Below are 18,057 nucleotides of genomic sequence, written 5' to 3' on the forward strand. Positions count from 1 at the left end.
ATGTGTGTGTGTGTGTGTGTGTGTGTGTATTGTGTGTATTGTGTGTATTGTGTGTATGCTTTGGAAATGGAAATTCATAACTATGTTTCTGTAACCACGAATACGTTAATTTGCACCTTCGAATGTAACGCCCTTCCAATCAATGGAAAAGTGAAACTGACAAGTACAGGGTGACACAAAAAAAACAGAGCCCACCAAAAGTTTAATATTTTCTGAAATAATCAGCCGATTCTTTTATTTTTTCAGGTGAGCCAAGCTGAAATGATGTTCTAACAGCCCACCAAGTTTGAGCTTCAAGATGTCATGGACAACGGAGCATAAGACATTTATAGTCGAGGCCTATTTTCGGTCGAATTCTATCCAGACTGGTCAGCCGCAGATGTGGGATCGCTCTTACAGCTGCTGTTATTGCTGCCTTAAGATCAGGGATGGTCTGGGGGTTGTTGCCATATACCCTGTCCTTGAGGTACCCCCACAGATAAAAATCTGGGGGGTTCAAGTCCGGTGAATAGGGGGACCACTCTGGGTCACATCTGCGGCTGACCAGTCTGGATAGAATTCGACCGAAAATAGGCCTCGACTATAAATGTCTTATGCTCCGTTGTCCATGACATCTTGAAGCTCAAACTTGGTGGGCTGTTAGAACATCATTTCAGCTTGGCTCACCTGAAAAAATAAAAGAATCGGCTGATTATTTCAGAAAATATTAAACTTTTGGTGGGATAGATCTGTTTTTTTTGTGTCACCCTGTACACAAGTTACGGCAAATTAGCTTTCTGACCGGAATGTGTGATATCAATTTGTTCGCTGTATTTTATGTCCCAACAAACGAAACGTATGACGAACTGCCGTAAAAGTCACTCACTCAACCTACTCATCCTCCCAGCAAGCAAGAAGACTAACATTCTGGATGTGACTGCTGTCAGATATGATATTAATATTAGACATTTCTTAACGTTACTGCACGCGCCATCAAACTAGGTTAAGGTCACACTTTCATCTTGCGAAGCGGTTAATTTGTTTGTCGTTGACACGAATTTTGTTTTCATTTGTACATTGACTGTGAGTTTATTCTCATTTAGGTTTGTTTTCTTTTTCTCGATCGACTGGTTTCATCTTTACTCTAACCACTGTCCTATTCACGTTGCATAAAACACACTGTAAATGAGGTATAAATCGTGAGAATCCCCATGAAAAAACACATGTAACCTTGATCCTTAGAGTAACGTAGTAAACCCAATCGATGAAAATTACGTCTCGTCTGCAAATACACCCAGGCAGAAAAATTATGATTAAAAAATATCCGAACGCAGAAATTGCCCTACCCAACTTATCTCAAACGCAATGTCGTCGGTTTTAGCACAGTGATAAAAAATTCAGCGGATTACTCACAATTTCATGCATGAGAATTCTTCCCTGGGTTTTATCGTTGTCTGTATTTATGATATTTCCCTCCTGCAGCCGGGCCCTTGCTGTGACGCAATTGGAAGCCATATTGTTAACCGAGACTGAAGCCATATTGTTAACCGAGACTGTCTACCAGACAGTCTCGGTTAACAATATGGCTTCCCCCGCCATTTTTATCACCATTGTTGTAAATTTGGGTCAGGTGTAGTAGCGTTTACTGCTTTTGGGCACATTTCGTCAGAGACGGCAACCTAAACCTAGCTTTTTGACGGAGGCGCTGCAGCGAACGCTCGAAACATGTCGGTTTCTTAGAAATCCGGGCGAAGACGATAGCTGCTGCGCTGGCATCCTTTGGAAAGAAATATATATTCAAAGTATGAAGTTCTACGGTTTTGACCTATATTTATTATTACATTTTGTAAATTTTGTAAATTTAAACAAGATTTCTACAATTAAACTACGATTAAGCAATAACAGGAACGATGTAGCGTGAATAAGTATTCAGTCGATTGCATTTCCAAAGACATGTCCTGATTTCTGTCCCCAGGAAGATTATAATAAAATAAAGTTTAAAGGCACAGTAAGCCTCCCGTAAACCATCACAGAGCTCCCCGAGCGTCTACATAGAGTACAAGCATACTTCCATTTAAACGCTCACCGAACGGGAACATCCTGGCTGCTTTCTGTCGAGCGTGAGAAATGTTCAAAGAATTTATTTTCGTGGACTTGGCCCTTTACAACAATGGCGCCTCGTTTTGGTGCTGGACGGCTGTTATGAATATCCCGGAAATCACGCCCGGACAGTAAGCCTCCCGTAAACCATCACAGATACTGTCAGGCTTTTACACACAGTACAAACACCCTTCCATTTGAACGCTCACCAAACGGGAACATCCTAGGTGCCCCACGTTAAGAGCGAGCAATGTTTAAATAATTAATTTTGCAGATTGTCTCGAACACTTTTTGGACCCATCCTGAACTAAGGTCAAAAATGAGTTACTTCCCTTAAACTGGCGATAGCCGTGGATCGATGATTATCAGAATATTTTTGGAACGTGGTACGTTTTTGCGCTAGACCTAACTTTTAAAATCTAAATAATAAATTGACAGCTTGTTACACAAACATTCTTTAAAGCCCCAGTATGCCGAAAATGGTTTACAGAACGATTCAAATCTTCTCACGATAAAAACAGTTTTAGCCTGATGAAACACACTAGCTATAGCCTACAACTACCTCTAATGCCGCATTCAGAGCCAATGAATCACATTTAATGGCCATTTAGAACAAGTAAACCAGACAAGAAATCATTATGTTTATTTGTACTCTGTGACATCGGAAGATACCAGTTTGTTCTGTGCGCATGCTCTGTGCCGTTTCCGGTTCCGACAAGACGCCAGCCTTTCAGTGTTGAAAGTAACACGGTCTGTTTCTTTTGAGTCTTGTCATATTTTGGCTTCGACGAAACCGTGATCACGGAAGACGTCTAGTTTTGTTTTTGTTGTGGACGTGAACAACAATATGTCGGAGTCTACGGGCACAGAGGTGAGTGTGTATACTTTTGTTCTTTCATGCGGCAAAAATCTGCTCACAAGACTTGTGATACATGTCGATCATGATGATGTCCTGGATCAACCTCATTTATAAGCCAGACGTTTCTATACATCAAAATAATAAGATTGATTTCAAGTGCATACATATTTATATATTTGGACGTTTTAAGTGAAGAGGGGGGGTGGGGGTGTAACGGTTACTCCGGATACCACTACACCACCCTTTTAGTTTCACTTTCGGTTCTGTGGTTACAGAAATATAGGTGGGCGTTAGATCGCATTTCTTCAGGTCTGAAAGCGAGTCATAGCTCATGTCCCAGTGGTTTTTTGTTTGAGATTTCGCCGAGGGGTAGGTCACTAGGTGTTCAGTATATTAAAATCATCCTCACTGTAAATTCGTTAGCAAGTCACTAACCACAGTTGGTTGGTTTGCTCAAGGGCGTTTGCTCTGCTGTTTTATAAATGTCATTGTGAACAGGATTTTCCCATCCGAAATTATTTTGTGTGTGTGTTCTGTGTGTGTGTTCTGTGTGTGTACACATGAAGTGTTAGTTTGAGTTCAGTAGTATTTGATAATTATATAATAAGAAATCAATTTCAGGTTGATGCGGATGTCTCTACAGCCAGTAGTGGCTCACCAACATGGGTGTACCCTCTCAGTGATGTGTCGCTGTCAGGAACCCCTCCAGCGAGGGGAACACCTCCAACGAGAGGGAGGGGACGAACTATTCGGCCCAGGGGGAGAAGAGGAGCGACACTAACAGTTACAACTACAAGAGAAGCAAGTGATGGTGGAAGAGGGAGACAACCTGATGGAAGTGGAAGACAAAGAGGTGGCAGAGGAAGGCAGAGAATTCGACGCGGTTCCAGGGGACAGTTGGCCGTTACAAGTGCGCTTACTGTCATTCGTGACAGACGTTCTAGAATGAGAGTGAGTGCAAACTTCTTTTGTTTCTTATGTGATTTGGAACATGGTGTTGTTTACTGAAGTGTTAGTGTTGTGTTACTTTTTTTCAGCCCGACCCATGGAGATTGTAAATATGATATGACATTTGTCTTCTCTCTTATTTACTGTTGCAGACAATGATTGAAACTGTTAGCGAGCAGCGTCTGCGAGAGCTGTTTGTGACCATGCTGGAGAAGTACCCCAGCTTGGTCTTCGACGTTCTGGAGCCAGCCCCGGACAGACCAGACCATAGTCACCCCCCACCTGCTGGAGAGGGAGTGCCTGACTGGTGCATCTGTGGCAAGTGCCGCATAATGCGAAAAACGATTGAAGAAGTATGTTGCCGTAAGGCAACATGCCTCACACTCTTGGCCGTAAGTCAGTTGTATGTTTGTGTTTGTAGCACATTCCATACTATCCATTTGATGCAGGTACAGTGGAACCCACATTTTCAGACCTCACAAAGTCTAAGAAATTCAGATCTTAAAAAGGAGGGAGTCTTACTCTTAAAATTGTTGTAAATTTACAGAAGTTATGAAAACAATATCGGAGAAAACAGGGTCTTAAAATGGAGTGAGTCTCCAGTATACTCAAAATGTGACAAGCCTTCAGATGGATAATACTATGTTTTCTCTCAATCTAATTTTGGTTTCCTTTTTTTTCCCAAGCTTGAAATATACAATGCCCCCTGCATAAACATTCATCCAGAAACAGACACTTGTGAGGAAAAGGAAGGAGAAAACAAAAAAAGCAACTTTAAATGGTTTTAATATATGTTTAGAGAGCAAACACATGGAAATTCTAACAATCCTGTATGCAGAACATATAAAACACATACATAAACTCAATTTCTTTACTGAAAAAAGTTAAAACCATCAGTGAGATTACATACCACACATACTTTTCAATATGAAAAGAAGAAAGGAAAAGTATATGGCAGATGTGAAACCACGGTTTCTATGTACAACAACAAATGCATATTTCTTTCTATAACAGGATTTTGAGGTCCTTATTCTGGATGAAGCTGTCCTGAGCCTGGCCAGAAAGTATCGCCAGGACATGATACGGGCAGATGACGAGGCAGACGACAACAACAGAGCCAATAGGCATGCAGCATATCACCAGTTTATATTGTGGGTCCATGGGAGGCTTGGTGCGGGACAGAGACGTGTTATACCATCGTGTTGCGTTTGGAAGATCAGGGATAAATTTCCAGATGCATGGGGCCAATACACTGGATTTAAACCAGACCGTTTTGGCGATTAAACATGGTTAAAGCCATCCAGTATTTATAACATGTCAAATGTGTCATCTTTTCCTTGTATCTGTCTGTGGCAGTGAACAGTACATACAAGGCCAAAAATGGGGGCTGAAGGGTATTTTTGAGAAGAAAAAAAAAGAAAACTTTTATCTTGAAATTATGGTTAAATTTGTCACATAATTGTGTACGTGTAGTTGTAAATTTTTTTATTTGAGTCACCTAATCTAAAAATTACTTTTTTGTTGCAAACACTTCGTTTGTAATTTTTTTTAATGGTGCTCAAATCAAATGCTGTAGATACTTTCTTCAAAGTACAAAAAGTCAGATTTACAAAAAGTCTACAAGGCCAAGAAACCTGGGGTTAAAATTGCAGAAGATACTAGTGAGTAATTACAGGCATGGGAATTGTCCGCCAAACGGCGGATTTCCGCCGAATTTTGTTTTTGTTCCGCCGAAAATGCAAAAGTGTCCGCCGAAAAAATAAAGGGGGGAGGCACACAAAAAAGGCACCGGTTACTTTGGCCTTTGCGCAAAAGCCCGCGAAAACTTTCCGTACTTTGTTCACACACTGCTACCGCCCGCCTCAGTTATTGAACTTTTATGTTTGAAAGTAAACCAGATTGCACAGATTGTGTTACAAGTTACATTTTCCTGTTTGTCTCAACAGATCAATTTTTTTTTACAAATTTAAACCATATAATACATGTATATATTTTTGTTCTTCAAAAAAGCAAATATTGGTACATTTTTGTACTAAAAACTCTGATTCTAAAAACAGAATTTGATGGCAAACTTGGAGCTCAGATGACACTAGATTGCACCATCTGGGTTCTTTGGAGAAAAAAATTTCCGGGGGAGCATGCCCCCGGACCCCCCTAGTAAGACTAGGCGCTTCGCGCCGTCGACTTGACGCTTCGCGTCTTCAGTTATAAATTTTCCGCCTTTTTTACAATTTTCAATTCCCATGCCTGAATTACTATGCCTTTCCAATGGACCGCTAATTGTTTAACGGGGACCAAAATTCTTCGTACCTTAAATATTTATGTCAAAAATCATCAAGATCTGTCTGCCCTACAGAACATCTTTTTTGAGCCGTCCTCTGCCAAACACAGTATCACACAGCTCTGTGCCGCACCCACAACAAATGAAATTGAATATTGATCAGCAACAACAACAAAATAAGAGAAAACTCAAATAGTATGGCATTATCAACGGATGCGAAACCGAAACGTGTTTGTTTTTCTGCATTTTGTGTTCAAGTGCAACTTATGAACACCCTGTTTTGCCCATTCAAAAGCTGCTTTGGCGGGCAAAAGAGCAATGATTGTGTATACAAGCTTGGAAAATACCCACAATATCTCTAACCAGCCATCACCTTCCCATTATTCCCTTGACAGAGCTAACCTATTACCCGGATACATTTTTGCTTCCACTTTCAAACGCGTTCCGTACGCCACAAAAACATGATACTTGGCGCTTGTTTTAGCCCGTTGTTTGTAGAGTTGGCATTATCTAAAAGAATTATAGAGCATGAAAGATGGAACAATTAATATTACAGAGAGCAAGATGATGTTGGCAAAATCATGTTGTCTCAAGAAACTACAAGTACAAACATTTTAGTTGGGGAAACGACAGTACTGGGTTATTTGGTGTACGAAATGACTGTTGGTCGTCCAACAAGTTGATTTAGAGATTGTTAGCGTTGTATTATATTCATTACGACATAAGTTTTTGTGGACTGATTTTTTGTTTCTAGCACTACCTAAAATCACTGTGGTATAGAAATTATACATGTTGATTACACTGATTATAATTATGTTCTGATCTTATGATGTCTTTTTGTTTAAATAAAAAAAACTAACCAAACACTCATTTTCTATTCGGCTGAATGCAAGAAAATCTGGTTTTTTTTTAGGTTTTTTATGCTATAATTATGGTACACGTTGTGGATTAAGTTATGGTGTCCATTCTGTAAGGGTTTTAACACCTTGAAATATATAGCCTAACAAAAATATCTGAGGTCAATTTTAAAGATCCTGAATCTAAGATTACACAGGCAAAATGACCTGGGATAAAGCCTTCCAAAAATGGGAAAGTCGGGTAAACAAAGAAGTAATGAGTGGATTGCAGCAGATATTTATTTTTCACCAAACACATGCTGTAAACAATTGGAAGAATACAAATTCTGTTTTGTTCTTTCAGCTCTGAGGTATTAATAATGTTTGGTCAGAACTTTCTAAAAACTGGTTAGCTAAGAGGGTTGCAAGTCTAGTTTGAAGAAAAAGCTGGTGTGCCAGAAAATCTGGACACCTGCTCAGCTGCCAGCTGAGCAGTTGGGGGCGGAGCCTGACCCATGATGGTTCGGGCAATGCGGCGGGGATCAGCATCCTCCAGGTCTCTGCTCCTCTTCATTCCGCGTCTGTCCTGCATGCGCTTGAGAAGAGCCTGGAGGGTCAGGTCTTTTAGGTAGCTGTAGTCTTTTTCCTCTTTCACAGGGAACACAGTCCACCGTCCACTTTTTTTATTGAAGCAACGGTGGTACCTACCAATAAAAAAAATGTGAGGATATATTGACCAAAGCAAGCCTTACACAACAATCACTTTACACGCTGGGTCAATATATTCGTGATTGTAACATATATTTTTTCTCAATAACAACGTTATGGCAACATACCTTTTTATTTTTTTGTAACACAGTTCTCAGTCTTAGCAACCCCCCACTAAAGTCTCGTGTTAGTACTTTGAAGAACAAAAAAAGGAGTATAGAGAATTTGTATAAAAGATACTTTTGGTTTACTGCAGCTTTACTGCAGTTTACATAATAGTTCTAACCCACGTTCCACACTATTGCTCACATAGTTGCCTACCCTGTGTGAAATGTACCTGGAAACATAATTGATGTGTCTTTTTTCTCTGACTGTTTTGAATAGTTTTCTCTTCATAATTTGATGTTTTATGTTATGAACAAATGTAATGTGATTGCAATTTCTATGATTTCTTTTCATGCAGAAAAAAGGGAATAAAAAGGGATACCATCAGCTTGTTTGTGTCTATTGATGTGGACAGTGTATGTTGGTATGTGTGCTGAAGTAACCAAGAACACAATAACCCGTAACAAGAAACAAACAATTGAAACAACATAAAAACAGCAAAATAATGACAAAACAACACCATTTTAATATATATCTTACTGGATTTGTCCATCTGGTTTTGTTTTCACACTCCTCCCCAAATGGAAGTTGTGGTCCAGAGCAGCAAGGACATTCCTGATCCTGTACACTGGAGGCGTGTAAGCATACCTCTTGGCACAATACATGAGTATGTGCTGGTGAAACACCTCCAGGTCAGCTGTGCTCCTGTGTTGTCATAATGCACAGATGTCAGATATCATGGGTCTAAGTTCATACTACTGCTATCAGTATTGTTACCATACCAAACTGAACATGCTATGCTCACTTTATCTGTGTTCTGATGCTGTTTTTAATAACTTGATAGCCCAGGTTTATTCTTTACACACGGACAAACCACATGTTAATGCAAATACTATCACCCTCTTCTCGATTCCCAGTCAATAGCCAAATTCTGGTTATCCAAAAATCGTCTACATGAAAAATATTTTGTCCAAACTAGACTAAATGTAATAAAAAGATCCCACCTTAAACGAAAACAACTCACCGGAAGTTCAAGTAGTGTTTCACTTTACTGAGAAGGCGAGGGTGCAGGAGAATGTTAGCCAGTTCCTTGATGGTATCGCTGTCCTCTCTGGCGTCCAGCCAAGGTTTGTTTCTGTCACTGTCAGACAGCTCACCATGCTGGCAGCATCCAAGGGCCCACTCATGGTCTCCTGTGATGTGGTGCAAAACACCGCGAAGGAGCTCCTGTACACAAGTTTAAAAAAAAAAGATACATACTCAAACAACCTTGCTACTAGGACTTACATAATCGATAAACTGAAGGCTGAAATATGTGGTTTAGTTACATATTGACAACAACCCCCCTCAGTTTGTATCCAGAGCAATTAGTTTTTCTATGCCTTGTTACACGAACGGATTTCATATATCTTCCTTGTTTCCTTATCTGAAATTTACCCCCAAAAGTCAGCACATTTTATATGGCAATTATATAATTAAGTGCATGGGGTGACAGCTGTTTGTTGGCCATGGAGGTCAACTTTTTAACATTTAAAGTACATGCATAGCATTAAAAAAAACATACCACAAACTGCCTGTGGTCTGTAGCTGTTCGGCAGGTGAACCAAAAATGATTCACGATGTCTTTCGTCCACTTCTGTAGAGCAGCATGTTTCCTTAGGCTTCCAAGCTAAAATACAGAAGCAAATTGTGCATTATGCATACAGCTAATTTACATACCTTTCCTAATCTATTCAATTTTACAACAATAACCATCTCAGTATTACTGCCCTTCCAATGCAAAATAAAGTTTACCAACATGGTGTCTTTTCCATATTGTTGGAAGATAGAACACTGAAGGTGAGATTATTGCATTTAACACTGTCATATAAGTTATAATAATGCTTCCATCTTGCTTGGTTTGATTTTTGGAATCTCTTTGTTATTACCCACTGGGTCATTTGTCTCAGGTAAAGCTGCTAAGGTCTTTGCAGTATATGGGAAGGTTGCACTTGCCTTCATTCAAGGAAATAATGATCATGAAACACCCTTTTGACCTCCCAATTTTAGACCTCCCCTGTTAAGACCTTACTTTTCCAGAATGTCTGTTCATAACCTCTGTAAATTCACCAACATTTTAACTTTAAGACACAATTTTCTCAGATTGTTGAAGGTCTTAAAAGGGGTCCCATTGTGTCTGTTACTTACTTCTATTCTAACAGAAACACTAGGACATGAAACAGTTATAGACGCTTCTTTTATAAGTCTGATTTGGATCAAACATCGTATGACATAATCTAAATTCTCCTCAATTAGAACAGTTTTGACGCAGCATCACTCACTTATGTTGTCCGTCAGGTAAAATGTGAAAAGCTTTCATGAATAAACACTAAATTATCAGCTTATTACTTGCCATAAACAAAACGATTTAAATCAACCTTGTCACCCCCGTCGCGATATAACCTTGAATGGTTGAAAACGACGTTAAACACCAAATAAAGAAAGTAAAGTAAAGAAAGAAACCTTGTCACCATACAGGCATGAGACCAAGGGTAGGGCGGATGATGTTGATGGCGAGAGAGGTGAAGGGACGGGGAATGTGTACAGTGCCGTGAGCCGGGCCGTGAGCAGTGCCCACCAATGTTTAGCTCAGGCACCGTCGCGGCAGACGCGCCTTAGTTCTATGCAGCAAAATGCAGCGCGCTATTCTGGCCATCTGGTCAACTGTCGTCCTCATCTCTAAGGCAGACTGATACCAAGAGGTGTAAGTTACACCCGCCTTCAGGCTCAGGCATTTTCAAACGCTCGACTCAAGACTGCATATGACAATATACCTTTGTTAGTTTCTTGCTCAGGTTCTTCGCAGCATGCCAGATGTCGTGCGAATGACTCAAAGCAGGATATGTGCCCTCTGAAATATAAGCAACAGTGTCGTTACTTTGTGTTTTAATTGTATAACAACACTTGGAACTGAACTAATTTAGTGCAAATGTAAGCTCACACAACAATGTATGTGTACTTTAAAAAATAAAAACCATTACTTGTCAAAAAAATGTTTTCTTCTGATAACAACCTGACAGATGTTAAAAAACCCAACAACAAAACTCTTTTTAAAGCTTTTGCCATTATTGCATACTCACTCATCACAGCTCCAATGCCTGTGTGTGCATCTGTGACCACCTCCTTCACATTGATGCCCTTCTGCAGGAGGTCACTCATTGCCCTGCGGAAGCCCTCTGTCTCCATTCGTGGCGACTTTCCGTCCGTCTCCCTCTTGTCGACAGTTTTGATGGTCAGGATTTTTTTGGTTTCACTGTCCATCAAAGTGTATGTGCAGTACTGGGCACAGTACCCAGGCGAGTCATTGCGGCCATCTCCTGCAAAAGACCAAGAAACTTACTTGCATGCAACTATTTTTCAAGGAGTGGTAACGGCCTGATCATCAATGCATTGCGGCTGGCTTGGACTTTCACTCTTTCAGACAGGATAAAAAAATTGTCAAGGGAAGAAGGGTGGGTTTGGAATCACATTACATTTTCATGCGTGACAACACTGGCCATTATTCTTTCTGCCATTTTGCAAGAATGCAAGTAGCTTCCAAAGAAGAAAAATCACACACAGATCAAATCAATGAATTACCCAAAACAACTATCTCCTTGTTTCTAATTGAGTCCAGGACCCTGGTCTGGTGATCCTTCCAGAAATCATCGATCGTTGGAACAATGTAATGGCCCTGAATCTGGAAGAAGGACGTCCTTGAGAGCATCTTCAAGTTCAGGTGCTTCCCCAGCATTTCGATTTTGCCAAAATTGTTGCCCGATGTCACTATTGCCATTGCCAAACGGAAGTCCCCGCTGTGAAGGCGCCTGTTGAGAATGGGCTGGGAGCACCAGGTGTTGCTCACATGACCACTATCGCATACCTGTCAGAAAAAAACAGGATCGTAAGATTTTCATTGGAACCAGAGAGTTTTCATGAGTTTGTTTTTTATGGACATGACCATGACTGTCACAAATAATGGCTAACTTAGTGCATTCTTTTGTATCCTTAATCAATCAAAATTCAGCTGTTCAGACGCTGATTCTCTTACTACTCAGTGCTGTCAACTAAAAAGGGTCTATTTATTGTGAATTATATATCTTGTGATCCAGTCTTACCCATTTGACGTACAAAGCAGAGCCCACAAAACTGTGCTCAAGTGTGACTGGTTTGCCACACTTGTCACTGTCAGCTATGCAGGTGGTGATGGAGGTCAGGGCCAACTGCTTGACCTGCTCAACGGAGCAAAGGGCCATGGGAGAGCTTGCCACCTTTTCGCATTCCAGCTCATGTACCAGGTGGATTCCTCTCCCAATGAAGCCTTCCTCCTCTTCTTCTTCCTGAGGGTCCTCTTGCTTCAGTTCTCCAAAAAACATCTCTTCGAAGCTCACCTCTGTTGCCTCTTTCTGTACTTCCTCTGGGCTGAAATAAGTGAAAACAGTGTCACCAAAGCACATAAAGGGATGGCCATAAAAAAATGCATTCAAAAGTGTATACAGTGGAACCCCCCTTTTAAGACCCCCCCCCCCCCCCCCCCCCCCCCAATTTAGGACCCTGTTTTCTCAGCTTTCCTCTTCATAACCTCTGTAAATCTTCCCCCATTTTAAGACCTGATTTTTTCAGATTTTTTGAGGTCTTAAAATGGGGATTCCACTGTATATGTGTGTCTCTGCACTGTAATGTGTTTTAGATTTATTCAAGCTACAACGTCAACGGTAGACAGCTACTATGTTGAAGGCACTGTGCTGGACAGCTAGTCTTCACGGATTCGGTTGGCCTACTTCTGTATATCAATAACAATTAATCTATATTAAACCAGTCTGACAATCACAGCGCATGACGTGCAGGAAAAGTAGCGTGCGGTGCCAGTGAGACGTAACATCATGAGTCAACTTAGAAAAGAAGCGACTAAAATATTTAGCCATCTTTATTATCGATTTTGTATTTTTCGTCAAATTCACAACATCCTGCTGTTGCCTATGTTCTTTCAGATCAACACTGCTCGCGTGAAAGAGAAGAAACCTATAACACTTTGAAATTGACCAGGACACTATAAAGTGGGACAATTTATAATGAATAGATATAGTCCGTCCGGGTGACCAGCAGAGGACGTTTTAAATCATTTTTAAAAAATCCAATAAACTTTTGCATAGTGTCTACAAATAAAAGTTGTTGAGGACGATTAGTACTATCTTGTCTGAAAAGGGTTAAGCACTAGAGTCAATAGTTTTTGTTGTACTCTGGTAACATTTTTAGCGATGTGACCAAAAGTGGGTAAATATTAACCCCGGATGAGCCTCAGTGACGCATAACGCTGACCTAAGCCAGCCAGGTGTGCCGCGTGAGCACGTTTTTCACACCAATTCTGTAACATTGCATTCCTCTGAGCGTAAAAGTTAAATCTAAAAAAAAAAAATACAAACACGAGAGTTCAAGAGTTCAAATGAATATATTATTTATTTATTATGAAGAGCTTATATAGCGCGAACCACAATTAACTGTGCTCTCCGCGCTCTACATGCTGTTTGAAATGGAATTTTTTACAGATAGACAAACAGACATTTTTTACACACAATATATAACGTATTCACATCGACCAGCAAACTTCAAGCCTATTAGGCGAACATTCACCTTTCACGGCCTATTATTCCAAGTCAAACGGGTATTTGGTGGACATTTTTATCTATGCCTATACAATTTTCTCAGGAAAGACCCTTTTGTCAAGCGTGGGATCTTTAACGTGCACACCCCAATGTAGTGTACACGAAGGGACCTCGGTTTTTCGTCTCATCCGAGTATTAGACTTTGAGGTAAAGCGTGGGGCTCTTTTGGGGTATACATGTGATAATTTTTCTTTCAATTTCGGACAATTTCACGTGTACAGGGCTTAAACCACAATAGATATTTGTTTGTTTGTTTGTTTGCTTAATGCCCAGCCGACCACGAAGGGTCATATCAGGGCGGTGCTGCTTTGACATTTAACGTGCGCCACACACAAGACAGAAGTCGCAGCACAGGCTTCATGTCTCACCCAGTCACATTATTCTGATACCGGACCAACCAGTCCTAGCACTAACCCCATAATGCCAGACGCCAGGCGGAGCAGCCACTAGATTGCCAATTTTAAAGTCTTAGGTATGACCCGGCCGGGGTTCGAACCCACGACCTCCCGATCACGGGGCGGACGCCTTACCACTAGGCCAACCGTGCCGGTTCCACCACAATAGATACAAACTAGTACTTTTCACACAAAATAGTACTACTTGCCTATAACAACTTTTGTTCTTAAATACATACCAAAATATCATTTGTTTATTTTTAAATAATTTAAAACGTCCTAGGCAAACGACAAGAAGAAGATTTAAAACGTCCTATATTGGTCCTTCGAACAGACAATACAGTAGTCTAAGCAACAACCAAAAAGACCTTGGATACAGAAAAATAAAACAATGATAGCACTTCCATACCAACGATGAATTTAAAACTTATGAACAAGACTTTCAACAACTTACAGAATGGCTTCCAGCTTGGTTCATACTCTGGATCATCAGGATCCGCTGTCTCTTCACAGTCTGACTCAGACTGCAGGGTGATGTCAATAGAAGTCAAGCTGCAAACAGTGTAAAAGGATGAAAAGTTTATCCTAGCACAAGCACAGATATTACTTTCCAGGCATAGAAAGGACAATGTTTGTACAATCTAACTACCTTACGGTTTTCTAGTATCATCGCACACACTTACATTTCTTTCTTACTTAATGTCACAAAATAACTTTTAAAATGTTATTGCCCTGGTGGATGCCAAAAACAAAAATAAAAAAAGCTTACTTAAACGGATCAAGGAATGATGCTGATGGCCGTCTCAACGCTCTCGCAGCCCTTGTTTGTGTAGGTGGAGTACCTCTGCAACAGATATGTATCATTAATAATTATGTGATGAAATATCAGGCTCAGAAAATACCACCCACTTGCACAAGAAGATGTACGATGAGAAACAAAACAAACAAAAATAGAAATCTTCCATTCAGACCTTCCCAAACCACACAAAACTACTACCCATAATGATCATGGCAATAGTGCCTGAACATGCATAAACAAACAACAAGAAGAAAAAAGGAAACAAAACAAACAGGCAAATTTCCTTGACTGGGAACTGAACCCAGATCACTTCTGTGGAAGCACTATCATCCTACCACACCAGGTGGGCTTTCGAAGAAATAAGGGGAGTATACAATCTAACGTTGGACTGTGTCGTCCATGATGAAGCGTCATTTAGAATCTTTCATGATCAATATCTGCTACTCATACTCAACAGACATAAATGTCAGCTTGTCAGGTGGTGATGGAAACTGACCATGACTGGCATGAAAACACACAACAAATGGGAGGGATCGGTTCAGAAATGACCATTTGTATGATGTTGACCAAAGTGGCATAATATTACATGTATATACATACTCAGGGAGAAAAAAATGAAGACAGAAATAATAGATGGAATGGAAGCTTCTTGCTTTGGCAGCATGCACTGCTGTGCAAACCGTGCCATTTACTTCTAAGCCCCAGCACCGAGTGGTCAGATAAGGGACGACAGCGCGCTGCCTCAGACTAAAAATAAATGTTGGTAATGTGCACTGTGTGGGCTCGCTGTTGAGCACACAGAACCAAGCCCTGACCTGTGACTGGTCCAGAGTGCAAAATTCGAGTTTCTGCCTGCTCTCTGCTGGGGCAAAAACACCTTGTGTCTAATTTTACTGCTACCTCCAAGCAATGCCTTTAGCACTATGGCAGTGTAAACAGTTTCTGTCTCAAACCGCACACAACGTAGGAAGACCTATTCTAGGCACTTGCATGCAATCAATATCATAAACCTGGTTAAAACACTCACACATTCTGTAAATACTGCTCAGTTGTTTTTCACACTGCTAAAAATCACAGGAAACGGAAGAGCAAAAATAACTGTGAGCCTCATGTTCAATGGTCCGAATGTAAGAAGTTTGGCCAATCACAAAGCTGGTTTCAGAACCACTCCTATCCGCTACAGTGTATTGAGAAGTAAGATATGGTAAATGATGCGCTCGGCTTTTATTTCTTATGAGGAGGAGATACAGAAGACAGAAAAGGCCTGCTCACTCGACAAATCCCAGCAAAAATGTTGATGAAAATTATGACAACCAACTTCCAAAATTAATAAAATCATTACTATAATAATAGTGATCATTCTTTATTGCAAGACAACTAAAGCAGTGGTGGAGCAGATGACCATAAACCACATTCCGACAATTTACAAGAGTATCGTTGTTAAATACTAAAAGGCCCTTCACATGTCTCTGACAGTGCATACATGTGTTCTCTGCAAGACAGATACATAGATGATTCACACAATGCCACTTCTGCTTTTCTTTCTTTCGCAGTTTCACACACTCTCTCTGTCTTACATGGGGCGGGGATATAGCTCAGTTGGTAGCGCGCTGGATTTGTATTCAGTTGGCCGCTGTCAGCGTGAGTTCGATCCCAGGTTCGGCGGAAATTTATTTCAGAGTCAACTTTGTGTGCAGACTCTCTTCGGTGTCCGAACTCCCCCCCCCCCCCCCCCCCCCCCCCCCCCGTGTACACTACATTGGGTGTGCACGTTAAAGATCCCATGATTGACAAAAGGGTCTTTCCTGGCAAAATTGCTTAGGCACAGTTAATAATTGTCTACCTATACCCGTGTGACTTGGAATAATAGGCCGTGAAAGATAAATATGCGCCGAAATGGCTGCAATTACTGGCCGTATAAAATTTCATCTCACACGGCATCACTGCAGAGCGCCTAGAACTGTACCCACGGAATATGCGCGATATAAGCCTCATTGATTGATTGATTGATTACATTGCAGTGGTGATAACTTGTGTGTGGGAAACCAGCAGCAGATCTAAAATTGCACCGCATAAAAAAGCATAATAGCACAATGATAGGAAGGAATGCTACACATGCAAGAGAAGCTAGCTGCTCCCTTTGATTTGACACTGATAAAACATCTTCACTTTTCCTCTACATGTACATTCAGGCTTTCGTCCTTGGATTTTGGGCGACCAAAAAGAGAGGAAAGGAAAGATAAGCAGAGATGTTTATAGTATTGTTACTGCTTGAAGTTGATGATTCTGTTAGTAATTTCACAACAAAGAGATGATTTTGTTTGCCATTTCACAGCAAATAGTGAAAGAGACTTACCCCTGCTTTGGGCCAACCTGATCTTCACTGTCTGTGGTAAGAATTTTCTCAACACCAGACAACTGGCCTTCACTGAAATAAATTGGAACAAAACTAAGCTTTACACAGGTCAGTGACAAGATAACTCGCATGTTTACTTTTTGAAAACAACAAAAAACGTGATCAACATAAAAAAAGCCAAATAAACATCCTGTAAAAAAACAACAAGACACAACCTACAAAATATGAACTTGACAACTGTAAAGTACATGATCATAAAATTATATGGTTCAATACCAATTCCTCACACAATTTTTAATTTTTTAATTTTCAATTCACATTTATTGCACCTTTACATTCAAAACTTAAGTCTTCATACCTCTCAGATTCAGCTGCAGATATTTCTGACATTCCAGGTGTTGGGTGGCCCATGTGAAATAAGTGCGTGGTGGTTGCTGGAGTTGAAGTAAGTACCCCTGAGGTACCTGGGACGGGCTCTTTTTCGGAAGCAGCTCTGTAAAATACAACGCACTGTGTCACTCTAAAACAACCTGTATACAGTAAAACCTGCATCCAGCGGACCCTTAATTCGGCGGACACCTTTGCATAACGGACACTTCAAGTGAGGACGGATGTATTTTACACTCAAAAACACCTTAAAAGAGCGGACACCTCAAAGGCGCGGACGCGGACACTCTTTTTTGGTCCCGATTTGGTTCGTTACCTGTCAACAACGGTCCGCCATCTTGGTTATGCAAATACAATCTCGCTGGCGATGTGAACGCGCGAGAAGCTTATTTTGTAAGCCAACGACAGCACTTGAAAGATTGATGTTTTGTATGGTGCACGCTCATTGGTCGATGCCGTGAATTGAACTGAACTCACAAACAAAAACAAGTTAGGGTTTCTACTTTCTGTACTGTGATGCATCTTCGTCTCATCCTTCGTCGATCGCGGTCTCATCATGTCAAAACGGAAATTTCTGACTTTAGAAGGAAAGAGTCGATGTGATAAAGAAATTGAACGGCGAA

At 40.7% G+C, this 18,057-nt stretch overlaps 1 protein-coding gene and 1 long non-coding RNA gene across 4 annotated transcripts; one reads left to right on the forward strand and one right to left on the reverse strand.

Moving 5' to 3' along the window:
- The first annotated feature begins 2,532 nt into the window (after positions 1-2,532).
- On the forward strand, positions 2,533-4,547 carry LOC138969015 (uncharacterized). Its single transcript, XR_011456346.1, has 3 exons — positions 2,533-2,950; positions 3,560-3,889; positions 4,039-4,547. It is a non-coding gene; the product is annotated as an uncharacterized lncRNA (long non-coding RNA).
- Positions 4,548-7,285: 2,738 nt separating this feature from the next.
- Positions 7,286-17,559, reverse strand: LOC138969014 (uncharacterized). 3 transcript variants are annotated; one of them, XM_070341702.1, is made up of 12 exons: positions 17,406-17,476; positions 17,048-17,119; positions 14,662-14,736; positions 14,347-14,444; positions 11,953-12,256; positions 11,435-11,717; positions 10,936-11,172; positions 10,630-10,706; positions 9,381-9,485; positions 8,841-9,043; positions 8,357-8,521; positions 7,286-7,707 (listed from the first exon to the last, which is right to left on the reverse strand). In XM_070341702.1, exons 5-12 carry the CDS (start codon positions 12,208-12,210, stop codon positions 7,434-7,436), a joined length of 1,602 nt encoding a protein of 533 aa, XP_070197803.1. In that variant the 5' UTR covers positions 12,211-12,256; positions 14,347-14,444; positions 14,662-14,736; positions 17,048-17,119; positions 17,406-17,476; the 3' UTR covers positions 7,286-7,433. The 3 variants fall into 3 exon arrangements, with proteins under 3 accessions (XP_070197803.1, XP_070197805.1, XP_070197802.1); XM_070341704.1 differs by lacking the exons at positions 17,048-17,119; positions 17,406-17,476 and adding an exon at positions 15,719-15,810; XM_070341701.1 differs by lacking the exons at positions 14,347-14,444; positions 14,662-14,736 and having other exon boundaries at positions 17,406-17,559.
- Between the last annotated feature and the right edge of the window lie 498 nt (positions 17,560-18,057).

This window comes from Littorina saxatilis, linkage group LG6 (genome assembly GCF_037325665.1).
Source record: "Littorina saxatilis isolate snail1 linkage group LG6, US_GU_Lsax_2.0, whole genome shotgun sequence".
In the NCBI taxonomy this organism is placed as follows: Eukaryota; Metazoa; Mollusca; class Gastropoda; order Littorinimorpha; family Littorinidae; genus Littorina; species Littorina saxatilis.